The sequence below is a fragment of the Humulus lupulus genome, chromosome 9 (genome assembly GCF_963169125.1).
Source record: "Humulus lupulus chromosome 9, drHumLupu1.1, whole genome shotgun sequence".
Lineage (NCBI taxonomy): Eukaryota > Viridiplantae > Streptophyta > Magnoliopsida > Rosales > Cannabaceae > Humulus > Humulus lupulus.
Window position 1 is genome coordinate 18,989,834 of NC_084801.1, and position 15,249 is coordinate 19,005,082.

General features: G+C 33.6%; 1 protein-coding gene and 1 non-coding gene across 2 annotated transcripts; one reads left to right on the forward strand and one right to left on the reverse strand.

The window, feature by feature from the left end:
* Positions 1 to 3,615: 3,615 nt before the first annotated feature.
* LOC133799485 (uncharacterized) lies at positions 3,616 to 4,785 on the reverse strand. The gene has a single exon (XM_062237499.1). The coding sequence runs from the start codon at positions 4,783 to 4,785 to the stop codon at positions 3,616 to 3,618; it is 1,170 nt and encodes a 389-aa protein (XP_062093483.1).
* LOC133802899 (small nucleolar RNA R71) lies at positions 4,136 to 4,242 on the forward strand. The gene has a single exon (XR_009877644.1). It is a non-coding gene; the product is annotated as a small nucleolar RNA R71 (small nucleolar RNA).
* Positions 4,786 to 15,249: the final 10,464 nt, after the last annotated feature.

Below are 15,249 nucleotides of genomic sequence, written 5' to 3' on the forward strand. Positions count from 1 at the left end.
GTCATAAGTCAAACCCATAAGTTTCGTTCACCCCAAACTTAGAGTATTGCTCGTCCTCGAGTAATGAAAAACATAAACAAAATAAATAATAAAAACAACCAAGACAGCAACAAAACACAGACTTGTAACCGAGAGGGTACTGTTCATTCAGAAATAGTTTAGCGAAGAAAATGCTCTCAGAAATATGTGGAATGGAGTGATATGATGGTAGTGAATATGCCTTGAACTTATGTGTCTCAATCACGTTTTGAATGCTATTGATATCACTAATGCCTACGAAGAGTAACTCAATCACTAGAGTGTGCAAATGCTTCCCACCAACACCTTGAATTCCTATAATAATTACCCTTGATCCTCAAGTTTAAAAATTTTGCTTCCATAAGTTGAATTACTGCAACCCTCTCCACTAATGTAGTCTAGCTTTACACCCTAGATCAAAAGGACTTTACTAGGCTTGTAATGTGAGGCTAAGGTTAGGGTAGGATAAAAGGTAGTATCTCTATGGCTTATAACCTAACCACCTCACTTATAAAGGACCTTTCTTTCTCTCTCAAGCTCTCACCCAAAATGCACTCTTAACCCACAATAATTAATTAATTTCAGCTCTAATTCTCTTGCTATTTTTATTTCCAAATCAAACTAGAACAATAGAAAGAAGCCACCAAAATTTTCTTGGATAGGGGGTTGTACACCCCAAACTTAGTTTTGGGTGTTAAACCCCAAACTTAGTTTTGGGTGTTACACCCCAAACTTAGCTTCAAAACTGCCTCTTTCTCTTTTTTTTTCTTTTCAAAATAACATTGTAATAGTAAAGATATATATATATAGCAAGAGAAATATGAATATTTTTATGTGAGCTCATTCCCACACACCCCAACTTAAATCCCATCATTGTCCCCAATGTGGCTACACAAATACATTATGCCAATTATTAAATCACTCCCCTAACCAACAGTAAATAATTTGTCCTTGATAAATTTTAGAGGCTAGGTTCGGTCACTGAAGGATAAAAATTATGGGCATGGGGGTGGTAAACATTGATGGGTGTTAAGAAGGATTAGGCAAGTTGGCTCAAATAAGGGTGACTAAGGGCAATTAATATTCATCGGGTTAGCTTGAAAGGCTCAATCGTCCAAGGATGGCCTAGATCATTTCTAAGTTGTAAAGCTAGCTAGGATTTCACCTCAAGGGTTACACTAACCAATTCTAGATGCTTAAACTTTCTCAAGGTGTTGGTTATTCTAGAAAATCAAAGCATAGTGGGATAACTGAAGCACACATCGGTTGAAAGAATCACTATTAGATTAGGCATTTGGACAGCAATAGCACCTAAACTAGCATATTCAACACACAGACACAAGGCGTATCACAAATGGAGGAAAGTGGAAGTTTTCATCATCGAGCGCTACGCTAAACTAAACTAAACAAAAGTACCTCTCGATACAACTAACACATATTGACAAGAACAGAGACATCAATAACAAAACAAATAAAACAAGACAGAAAACAGAAAAACATATAATTATTTAACATAAAGTCGAAAGGTAAAAGAACGAAGAAACCCCCTTGCAACTAATCGGACTCCTCAGCAGGAGAGTCCATCGTGTTATCTTCAACAGCAGCCCATGGCTCCAAAATTTGCTCAGGGAAGGCAGGAAACGAAGGTGCAGTTTTGGGGAGATTCTTCTTAAGTGCTTGATTAAAAAGGCCTGTTTGCTAAATTCCATGCTGTAGCATCCTAGAACATTTTATAAACTTGCTTGCCAAAACTGAACTGCTTCCCCAAACTGTGAAAATCAGTAACTGTAACCCCAAAACTGCACCAATTCACCCACATTCAGATTTTTCCGTGCCTCCATTGTACCTAAAATATTAAAAATGAAAAAGAACAAAAGCACTAAAAAAAAAATTAATAACAAAATATATATTTACAAATGCAAAATGCCTCAATAACTTTTTTTTTCTGTTTTTTTTTTTACTTTTCAAAAAAAAAATTAATATGGGCAGATGCAACTAGCTGCCCTCATGATTCATCTTTAATCACAGCAACTCTATTCACTTCATTATTCAAGGATCCATCAAAATGGGCGAGGTCTTGTTTTGCTTAACCTCGCCACCCCCAAACTTAAATTTTTTTTCCTTCACCTTCAACTTTCTTCCTGAAATTTCATCACGCAAGTCCAATGCACCACAAAGAAAGACTTTAATTATCAAGAATGAATCAGAGAAACTTGATGCTAGATGTCTGGAACTTGCTTTCATTTTAGAATTAGAGAAATACACCCGCTGCCCCACTTCGAACCTTTGGGAATGAGCTTTCCTACCACACTTCTTTTTCTTCTTTCTACGTGGCTCTTGCAAATGAGATGGTGCCTTGTTTATACCTGCCCCTAGCTCATTGTTGCTCTCAAATTCTTTAAGAGATATCCTCATCCTCACTTTCTTGCTATACCTTGTGGGTACCTCTTCCTCCATATTAGAGTTCTTGACAGTGATGGCAAAACAATCTCCTACTTCATCTGGAGAACATATAGGATTGAATACCTTGAAAGTTACCTGTTCTTCTTGAGCTCTCATTGCGAGCTCCCCTTTTTCCACGTCAATCAAGGTCCTCCCAGTAGCTAGAAATGGCCAACCCAAGATAATAGGAACATCTCTATCCACTTCATAATCAAGAATGATGAAATCGGTCGGAAAAATGAACTTATCAACTTGCACTAGAACATCTTCAATTTTTCCTTCCGGGTGCGCCATAGAAAGATCTGCCAATTGCAAAGTGACTGTAGTTGGCCTCGCTTCTCCAATTCCCAACTTCTTAAAAATAGACATGGGCATCAAGTTAATACTAGCTCCCAAGTCACATAGAGCTCTACCCACATCTCTTCCACTAATCGAACATGGAATTGTAAAACTACCCGGATCCTTCAACTTAGGAGGAATTTTACTCCTCAACATGGCACTACAACCTTCAGTCAAGGCCACTGTTTCAAACTCACCAAGTCTCTTTTTCTTAGTCAAAATGTCCTTAAAAAGCTTTACATAATTTGGCATTTGCTCCAAAGCTTCCACCAAGGGAATGTTGATATGGAGCTGCTTTAAAACATCCAGAAACTTCCTGAATTGGCCATCTTGCTACTGTTTTTTGAATCGTTGAGGAAATGGCAGAGGTGGCTTGTGTGAAGTCTTTTTTGCAGTAGAATGTTGACCCGATGCCGTATCAACTGGGGAGAATTCAGCAGCTGCACTTGCTGGTTTTTTACTCATTTCCCCCTCGGTTTGGATTGAAGTGGGCTCCTTGCTGCCCTTTGTTTTCTCCTCATTTACTTCTAGATTTTTCCCACTCCGTAGAGCGATTTCCTTGCATTGTTCTTTGCCATCCCTCCTTGGATTCTCAGTATCACTAGGCAAGGAACCTTGGGGCCTATTTTTCAAATCATTCGCCAAATGCCCCAATTGAATTTCAAGATTTCGGAGAGAGGCTGCTTGACTCTGAATTACAGCATCATTCTTGGCCATATAATCTCTCATTAAACTCTCCAAAGAACTTGATTGAGAGCCTTGAGGTTGGTGAGGTTGTTGAGCTCTTGGTTGTTGAGGAAACCCCGGTGGAAATGACTATTTTCCTTGTGCTAGTGCTCCACTTGAACTTGCTCCTTGACCCCCCCATGACAGGTTTGGATGATGTCTCCATGTTGGATTGTAAGAGTTTGAATATGGGTTGTTGTTGCGGTTGAAATTTTGATTACCCACATAGCAAATCGAGGCTGGATTCGAAGGGCAATTCTCAAAAGTATGTCCGTCTCCACAATAAACACATGAGATTTCTGCACTTTGAATGGCAGTGGCTGGCTGTATGCTCCCTCCCAAACTCATGTTCTTTAGAATGTTGGTCATTGAGGCCATTTGAGCGGTTAGAGCGATTAACGCATCAACTTCAAGAACTTCCGCCACCTTTCGACTTGTAGGGGCTCTAGTGGTTGACCATTGATAGTTATTGATTGCAATCCTTTCCAAAATCTCGAATGCTTCATTGTAAGACTTAGAAAGAATGGCTCCATTGGCTGAAGCATCCAATACCATCCGAGAGGCTGCATTGAGACCATTGTAAAATGTCTCCATTTGTATGCAATGAGGGATACCATGGTGCGGACACTTTCTCAACAACTCCTTGAATCTTTCCCAAGCTTCACTAGTGGACTCATCTTCCAATTGCTGAAAAGACATAATCTCACTTCGAAACTTTGCATTTCTAGTGGGAGGGAAGTACTTCCTTAAGAATTTTTCAGCCAAGTCGTTCCAATTTGTCACCGAATCGGGAGGAAGGGTGTTGAGCCATGATCTAGCTCGATCCCTTAAAGAGAACGGGAACAACTTCAATCTTAGTGCCTCTTCACTTACTCCTTGTAGCTTGAAAGAATCACTCACCTCCAAAAATGAGCGAAGATGGAGATGAGGATCTTCCGTTGGCAACCCACTAAATTGACCAACTATTTGGAGCATTTGGAACATGACAGGTTTGAGCTCAAACTGAGGTGCTTGAATTTCGGGCCTCACAATGCCCGGATTGAGCTCGTTGAACATAGGGGCAGCGTATTCCCTTATTGCTCTGGCTCTATCATTCGCCAAGGCAATAGGATTAGCCATGTTATGCGCACCCCCTACTTCTCCAACATTTTCAGCCATGTTGCAGTGGCCTTTAGCCTTTTGTGCCTTTCTCCTTTGTCTAAAAGTGCGTTCAATTTCGGGGTCAATAGGAGCAAGCTCAAATTCTTCTTGTTTGTTCATGCACTAGATTAATCCTGAAAAACACACAGCCCAAACAAGCAGAATTAGAACCAAACAAACAGAAATAAATTGCAAAATAGTTGATAATACACAATTTTAATTTCAATCCCCGGCAACGGCGCCAAAAACTTGTTGTGAAAATTAATATACGCAAGTATACGCAGTCACACAAGTAATATAATGATAAGTAAGATCGTCTCCACAGGGATTGCAAACAAAATTCAATGTAAAACCAACTAATTAACAACTTAAAATAAATGGAAAATATGGGAATGATTGAGTAATGAATCTAAATTTAAATGACTGTAAATAAAACCTGCTTAAAATTTGGCTACAATTACTGGAAAAAATAATTGCAAGAAAAGTATCTATGGAATGATAGACTTGAATAACTAAATCACCCCTATGTCTAATCTGCCCAGTTGTTACAGCATTTCGTTCAGCAAAGTTGCACAGAGTTAACAGAATTCTAGAATTGCTCGTGAGATTTTTCCAAAACTCATTGATTATGTTCTACCACTTAATTTAATATATTCCTATATTTAATCAGGTTGCAGAACATCAATTAAACACCAATTCTCGAGTTATGCAAGGTAGTAAAATATTCCTATCTTACTTACTAAGAACAACCTAATCTAGCTTAGCAAATTGTTACTCATGGCCAATTAATAACAATTAAATAACAATAAGCTCACTTGAATGAACAAAGGCAAAATTGCTAAAGTCATGCATCAAGATTAATTAATTCAAAGCATAGGGGTTCATAGCTATTCAAATCTCAAAAGGTTTAGCTCATGTTCAAACCAGTAATTACAATCCAAAATAGAATTTGTTCATCCATGACTAATAATTCATTTTCACAAAATATAGAATTAAGAGTATATACTACAAAAAAGGAAAAGATAGAAGAAAAAGAAGAAGTAGAATCAAAGTATGCTTTCGTCGTCCTCCTCCTTCTTTTCTCGATGGTTTCCTCTTTTGAATACTTGGTTTTTCAGTACTATCCTTTTTTGCAACTATTTTTTCCTCTCATGGCAGCAGCACACATGTGTTCTCTTGAATGATGTTGGTTGCTGGTACTTCCTTTCCTTCTATATCTCCAGGGTACAATTTCATTTACCCTAATTAGAAAGCCCACTTTCTTCTCTTTGGCCCACTAGTCCAATCCACATCATCCAGCTGACATAATTTTAAGTGTCTGCCACATAGGCGCTGAATTAGATGACGAAATTTCTGCTGGTATTTTTTCCACGTCATTTCCCAGTACCCAGAAATGCTATAGCATTTTATTCTCCAGCAAATCAGAAGCATTTCCAACTTTAGTGTTCACTTTGGCCTCGAATTCCTTTCTTTCCCTTGGCAATTCAAAAATTCCTTTCCTAAACAACAAAAAAAAACATAATTAATTAATTAATTACATTTAACACTAACAACTTAAAAGACTCCTAAATTAGTACACTAACTGGAAAAGAAAGTTAAAAACTAATCAAACTTACAAACAACATCACATTCATTACTCTTTTCACGAAAAATCAAGTTTAAAGTTAATAAAAATAACTCTATACCATAGAGTTATCACTCCATATTACCAAAGGTGGCCTTGACCGACCTTAACCAATCCTTCGCCACCATAGGATCAGCTTTCCCTTCAAAGGTTGGTGGGGCTTGTTTTCTGAAACGTTCATACACTGGCTCAAACCCATAAGTCACAGGCAGTGGTGCAGTCGGTGGAGTTGGCAACTGAGGTTGCACCACTAGTACTTGAGGTACTTGGGGCATTTGGGGCACTTGGGGCACTTGCCTAGCATGTGCCAATTCCTCATCTCTCAGTCTTAGTTGTTCTCTCAACCTTGCTACCTATGTGACCAGATCCATAGATGGTGTTGCTGGAGCTGCAGGTTGGACTAATAACATTCCTATGCCAGGGGTTGTTGTGGCCTTAGACCTTGTGGAGACACCCTTTCCTCAGCCTCCTCCTCTTCCCTTGCCCCCTCTTCCTCTAGTCGACATTATGAGATTCTGAGGCACCAAAAGAAAATCATAAGGGAGGATGATCGCATAATGGTTTGATAGATATTTTTGAAAATCATATATTCAAATCCCTGTCATTTAGAGTTTGCAAGAGGAAAATATTAAACCATAGCATTCAAAGTGTTCTAAATAATTCCTAAATTCAAACAACTCATAAAGTGTTTAATAACCAAAAACATAAATCCTTATGGTCTTAAAAAAAATCCCATCTTATTCATTAACGTTTCATGGAACGATCTACGCGACTGACTCTAGTCCTTAACTGTGGACTCGTATCCTGAGCTGTAATCAAAGACGTCCTCTGAGATGTGGAAGTAGTCAGGAGCACTTGCCATCACCCTCACCCTAGCAGTCACTTGTGGTATGGCATGAACTACTTCATGACATGCCAAGGCTCCTTCCAAATCGTGTACCATCTCCAAACACTCCTCCATCTCTCTGTTATCCATCTTTACCGTAAACAACTCCTGACAACTAAATTCGTGGTTGTCCATAAAATCGTATATCACATACTCTATGGTGCTAAAGTCCAGGTTAAGCTGAACGACATTGTGCCATGCTACGTGTAACTGGAGAAGGGCCTCGGAGTACATTGACAGTGCTTCCCTTAACACCCAATATTGCTCTTTAGGCCATAGCAATGCTCCTCTTTTGTTCATGATTCCTTGCATACGATCGGAAACACCTATCGTTGTTTTCAACACCGCAATTCTCCAATCGTAGGGGTCCTCCTCAAGCTGGACCTTGGGTATTGCGCGAAATTCCGTAAGTAGCTTTTTCTTAGTGGTTTTTATAACGGAAGGCATCTTACTATACTGTAGTAACAAAACTATAAAATTAAATAAAGCAGAAACAAGTAATAACACATAAAACAAATACTTACTAAGCGGTGAGGTGAGATTTTCTCGTCTTTAGCGTGTATGGGGAAGGTCCTTGGAAACATGGACGATCGACTCTGATACCATTTGTAAAATGCCCTAAACTAATACTTTGTAAAACATCTTCATGCTCATACACTTATAGAAGAAAACCACTTATTATATGAAAATTTCAGTGGGGCCTTGCTAAAACATGCAAGTTGGGCCCAATAGTTTAAAATAAAATAAAACTTCTCATGCAATGTTTTAAAAATAAATATATTTAAATTCCCACTCACAAGCTTGGAAATTAAAATAAAAACATAACATCATTCTTTAAATTTTGGCGTTTTAAGCAGATCGTTTGTTCGCTCATAGGATACCCCCACATCATACACACCCTGACGTCGGAACTCCCCACATCACCATGCGTACCAATGAGAAACCCTATTTGCTACTTGAAAGGAAAAGTAAGGGGGGTGAGCAAAAAGCCCAGTAAGGAAGTACAAACAATATACAAGTAAACACCACAAAACCTATTCATAATCATACATCGTTAAACATCATACTTAAGCATCATCATCATCATGCGTAATCGTGATCATCATACATTAAAAACCATTATCATACGCCATACATTATTCATCAATAGCAAAATCAAATATAATCATCATTATCATTTCATCCTTGTGAACATGGCCCCCTATCTTGTCCATGTCACACCTTGAGGTAAACAGGAGGTTCTGGTCCTTGAATAAACTCGGCGCGTCCACCCTATGAGTTACGTCATACCTTAGTAACTCGGGTTATGCCTATATATCATTAGTAACCCATTTGTTGTGTCGCGTTCAACAAGCTAACAACCATTTACATAACATACAACATATAGAAAAATACATGTAATCCAGTCATATCAATACAAAGGAAAAATACATGATTTCTCAAATTCATCGCATCAAATCATAACAGCATTTCATACATCATATCACATGGTACATCATCATACATAGCATATCTTTATCCTCATACAACCAATCTTACCGTTTCATAACATAAACATAAAAATTCTATCCAACTTCCTTACCTCAGGTCCGAGCAAAGCAAAAATTGAACAACTTCACAACGAGCCTATGACCATTATCAAATAGCATTCATTAGTATCACATAAGACTTTCTTGTGCCCAACTATTATACCCCATGTGTGCATAGGCCATGCACACATGGTGAAATCTACACATAGTTTCCAAGCGGGCAAATTTTATACTTAAAATCACAAAAAGAATAATGCAACTTCTACCTATTATACATGCATGATTTTCAAGTAAAAATCATATGATTGAATGTTAGACATATTTTTTAACGTAAAAGTGCATTTGCATGCGACATGCATACGTGAGAACGTTATTAAAAAGTGACGTTAAAAACGATAATTTCTATGCACTTATTTCTATCATTTTTAAAATAAGGATTTAGCAACATAATTTCTCACCATTATTTATTTATTTTAAATCCCTAAGTTGATTAAATCTCTTAAGACATTATTTTTATTTCATAAAAATAATTTATTTAGTCATTTTAAAAAAAAAAATCCATTTATTATTTTTAAATTTCATAGAAAACAACAAAAGCTTGAACTATCTAAGGTACTTATAAATATCATGCTTCCTTTAGAAAACAACAATTTTATTTAAATTAATAAAATTACAAGTTGATGTGAGAAAAAAAAAATATAATTTGCTTGTATTATTTAAGACTTAATTTTATGTAGTAAAAATTCATATGTAATAATCAAATAATTATTTTTAATTTATTATAAACTTTCAGCCACCACTTAATTTATTTAAAAATCACAAGTGACTTTAATCGCTATATTTTTCTTGATTAAAATAAAAAAAAAATCATACTCATTAAAATGTGAACATTCAAGGTTACATTTAAAATAACCTTTAAATATATATATATATAGTTTATGATATTATATTATTTCAACAAACACACAAACTTTCTTTTATTTAAAAGACTCTTCATAATTTTTACGAAAAATCCCAATAACAAAATAAACCTCAAAAATCACCATCTTGGAATTAAAACTCATATTTTCTCTAAAAATATATATAAAAAAAAACTGTAGGCATTTATTTGAGTAAAAATGTCATTTTAATGTAAATTAAAATTCCCTTTTAATTTCTTAAAAACATCATAGCACTTGCAAAATCATTTAAGCATGCATATCATTATTTTCATCATATTCTAAACCATTTATACACAAAAAATCAGCAAGCATAATAAGTCATGAAATTCATCTTTTACATCATGTTTCACAAAAATTTACACAATAATGATTCATGTTTAATTAACACAAATATAAACACAACCCTAGCATGCATCTATTACCATATTGTAAATCTAAGAAAAACCCTAACATCACATAGACATTCAAATCATAGGCATGTTTCAAGATCAATCATACACACATATGAAACAATAACCTAGGCCGAAACCCTCATGCATTAAACTTAAAAATAAAACCAAAATTCTCATAAACATATTCATCAACTTTCATGGATTCAATAACAAAAAAAAAAAAAAATCCAAATTAATTATCATGCCAAAATTTACATGGGATCCTATAACATGGATCTAACATAAAAAATAAAATAACAAAATTTACAAAGAGGATCCCTATACATGCATAGGCCGAAACCTATAATGAACATGAACATAGAATACCAAAATCATCATACATCATATTCAAGTATTTCAAAGACCACCTAGATCAACACATAGCAAAAAAATTCAAATAGGAACCAAATCACCAACAATCTATTAGATATCAACACAAAACCAAAACAAACTAATGATCAACTACCTCCTTTGATAGAGTTTCAAAACTCCATTTGGGCACCACCCTTGATCATTTCCCTAGGGATTTCGAACATCACAAGAAAAGAAAACCGCAAATTATTTTCTTAGAATTTCGAGAAGAAGAGGATTCATGACTAAAGATTAAAAGAAAAAAGAAAAACAAAATATAAGCACATACCTAGGGTTTTTTTTTTCGAAACCCTACCCTTCTTCCTCTTCTCTTCTCCTTCTTTCTCTTCTCTCTCTCTCTCTCTCTCTCTCTCTCTCTCTCTCTCTCTCTCTCTCTCTCTCTCTCTCTCTCTCTCTCTCCTTCTCTTGAATTCGACAGCCCCAATGAAAATGGTTCCTCTATTTTCTTCTTTCCCCATTTATCTAACCTAAGGCAATTAATAGCCTAAATGAAAAAAAAAGGGTAAGTTTCCTATTTGTGTCTATTTTCATTTATTTTATTTTATTTGAGTTTTTCTTAATTAAAGATAAATAAGAGTGCATAAAGATGACAACATATTTTCCTATTTTATCTAACAGTCATCCAATCAAATTATTCTAAGACCAATTAGGAAAGAAAATCCCTCATTACCCACTCTCCTACACGCCACTTCTCCTTTCATCTTCTTTATTTTTTTAACTAAATAAATAAAATAAATCTAATAACGGAAACAATAAAGTGTGTAGAAAATTATATACAAGTGCACCATGCAACCATGCACATGCACACACTCAATCGCTAGGGTGAATCACTACCTACCATGCACCTTGGTGCATTCAACCAAAACTCAATTATTCACAAATTAAAAATAAATAATTAAATAAACAATTAACAATCAAATTCACAACATTCTACCAAACAATTCTAACAATTAATTTAAACAAATAAATAAAATATTTCACAACCACTTAACAATTAAATAAAATTAAGCACAAAATTTAATAAATAAATAAAAAAATTGGTGCACTGCATTTTTTTTTCCGTTTCAAGCAACTATTCACAAAACCAAAACAAATTCATCAAACTCTCTCAAATTAATTCAGTTAGTACCAGGTAACACAATCCAACTAAAAAAAAAAGGCAGGGATACAAAATCCAGGTTACTTTTTTTTTTCTGTTTCAGGCAATTATTTACAAAACCAAAGCAAATTCATCAAACTCTCTCAAATTAATTCAGCCAGGTACCAGGTTACACAATCCAACTCAAAAAAAGGGCAGGGATACAAAACGAGGTTACTTTTTTTTTTTTTTTCAGGCAACTATTCACAAAACCAAAACAAATCCATCAAACTCTCTCAAATTAATTCAATGAGGTACCAGGTTATACATTCCAACTCAAAAAAGGGCGTGGATACAAAATCCATGTTACTTTTTTTTTTCTTTTTGTTTAGGCTACTATTCACAAAACTAAAGCAAATTCATCAAACTCTCTCAAATTAATTCAACTAGGTACTAGGTTACACAATCTAACTTAAAAAAAAAAGGGATACAAATATCAGGTTAAATTTTCCTGTTTCAGGCAACAATCACAAAACCAAAGAAAACTCTTCAAACTCTCTCAAATTAATTCAACCAGGTACCAAGTTACACAATCTAACTAAAAAAAAGGAATACAAATACTAGGTTACTTTTTTCCTATTTCAGGCAACAATTCACAAAACCATAGCAAATTCTATAAACTCTCTCAAATTAATTCTGCCAGGTACCAGGTTACATAATCCAACTAAAAAAATGATACAAATACCAAGTTACTTTTTTCCTGTTTCAGGCAACAATTCACAAAACCAAAGAAAATGCTTCAAACTCTCTCAAATTAATTCAGCCAGGTACCAGGTTACACAATCCAAATAAAAAAAAAGGAAGGGATACAAATACCATGTTATTTTTTTCCTGTTTCAGGCAACAATTCACAAAACAAAAGCAAATTCTTCAAACTTTTTCCAATTAATTCAGCCAGGTACCAGGTTACACAATCTAACTAAAAAAAAGGTAGGGATACAAAAACCAGGTTATTTTTTTTCCGTTTCAGGCAACTATTCACAAAACCAAAGCAAATTCATCAAACTCTATCAAATTAATTCAGCCAGGTACCAGGTTACACAATCCAACTCAAAAAAAGGGTAGAGATACAAAAGTCAGGTTACTTTTTTTTTTTCTATTTCAAGCAACTATTCACAAAACCAAAGCAAATTCATTAAACTTTCTCAAATTAATTCATCCAGGTACCAGGTTACACAATCTAAACCAAATGAAAAAATTATTTATTGAGATCATGTCATAATACAAATTTTAAATAAAAATTACCTTTCTCCCAAACATCCAATCAAGTAAGAGGAATTTAGATGGTGATCTTGGATAATGCAGTTCTTATCATTGGCAAGATCTTCAAATCGTAAAAAATTGTAGTTTCGACGTCAACAAAATGAAGGAGAACTGGTGAAAACTCTTGATTGGTGGCAAGGAAATGCATAGGGTTGGTGATCGGCGAAGAGGGAACGCAGAGGTATCGTGCTGATTTTTTTGATCATGAATTTTAGCATTTTTTGCACTCATTTTAGTTGCTTATGGAAATTCTATATTAATACTTTCTGTAATTTTCCATATTGAGAAACTTTTTAATCAGATTTCCATATTTTAAAAAAAATTATTAATATTCCAGATTTTTTTAAAAACGTTTTAAAAAAAAAAAAAACTCATGTATATAAAAAAAATATAAATTTTTAACAACTTGAAAATTTTGGAGGCATGATTTGAAAGTAGTAATAGTTCAGAAAAAAATTCTTATTTGTGAAATGACACCATAGTACACAAAAACAAAACAAAAATACAAAACTTAATATAGGGGAGAGCAGAAGTAACACTACCATTGAACCATGTTTAAATTTTGAGATGTGAGATGTGGATTCTTGCAGGCTTTATAAAAAAAACACTACCATTGAACAATGCAAATGAATGTTCACTGACTTAGAGACATTAGAATACCCATTTCCATTTCCTAAAGTAGACATTGCTCTAAATATTAAAATTAATTTCCTTGAACAACCACTTATCTTTTTCTCTCCCTCTCCCTTTTAAAATCTCTTTCACTAACAAAATATCATTTATATATATATATATATATATTATAAATTTACGTTTATAAATAAAGATAAACAGATATATATGAGGAACACCAAAATCCATTACATTTAATATAAAAGGTTGATTTAGATTAAGCAATAGATTAGTCTCTAAACCTTGATTAATTTCCCCAACGGATAGCCACAAGGATTGCAACTCTGCCTTTTGAACATCCTTCGCAGGAGAAATGGCAGCCATTGTTGTCCGCCATGGCTATAGCAACATCCATTTTGGGCTTGAGCTTGTGCCTAAAAATAGTATTTTTGAAATATCGCTAGACCCAAAAGTTATTTTTAAAGAAAAAAAAATAAACCCATTGATATTTTTTTTAAATAAAATTTTGAACATAATTTTGTAATATATTTTTTTTTAATTTACAAATTCAATTGAAGTAATTTAATGTGATGTAAATTTTTGCTCAATTTTATTTAAGCATATAAAAATCATCAAGTGAGCAAAAAAAAAAAAAAAAATCCTAGTTAAATTAGCAAAAATAAATTATATCCCAACCAAATAAGCCAACTTATATCAAAACCTTCAAAGAAAAAATTAGTAACAGGGGATCTATTACTTCGGCTCTATCACATAATCAAGTAAAAGAATGTTATATGAAGCTTATCTTTGGTTCTCCCACATCCGCCTGTTGCTTTTTTTTTTTTTTAATAGATTTCGTCTATTTTATGTTCAATTATGAGATTTTAAACTATTGTAAAGTGCCTTAATTTTGTATTTTTATAAAAGTGTTAATGTAGTAAAGAATGAAAAAATAACACTTTTTAAATAATTTTTTCACTTTATTTTTTTTAACAACTGTAATTGTGTATTTAAATTTTAATGATTTGACATAAAGTTTTAACAAAAGCATTTTAATTCTGCATGTGTCTAGTTTAAAGGGTTTCTTTTAGACTATGATCTACGGAGAACTCTAGATGAACTTTAGTTTTGGTTATATGGCAAAAAAATAATAATGTTGGCATTAGCCTTTATATTTTTTTATTATTGTAGGTCGAAGTTATTTGCAATGCACATTTATATAAATTTTAAATAAATAAATAATATTATATATATAAAAAAATAATAAAAACATATTAAAAGAAAAATTAAACCAAAACATTTTTTTTTATAATTTTTTCAAAAAAAAATATATGATAATATTTTAGATCATAAATTACACTATTTATTATATAAAACATTCATGATATTATTCAAATCACACATTTATGATTGGAGAAAAGGCTTGTGTTTATTTTTTTTATAGAAGATAAATGTTATTTTAATTTCTTATATAGTTATATAGTCATACTATTTGTACAAACACAACACTTATATATAATGTATTTTATAATGTTTGTTGCTATATATTTAGTTAAGTTACATTAAGTAATAAAGAAACATGTTTTCTTTATAAATATAAATGATAAATTTTTAATAAAAATTAAGATTATGTATTATGTATTATGCTGACGCGGTTTTTTGTCAACAGTGAATCAAGAAAATAACAAGGATGAATTAGTCTTTAATGGTAAACCGAAATAAGAAAATTACTCTCAAGAACACTAGCATTTTTACGTGCTTTAGTGGTTAAAATCTACCTAGTCCACG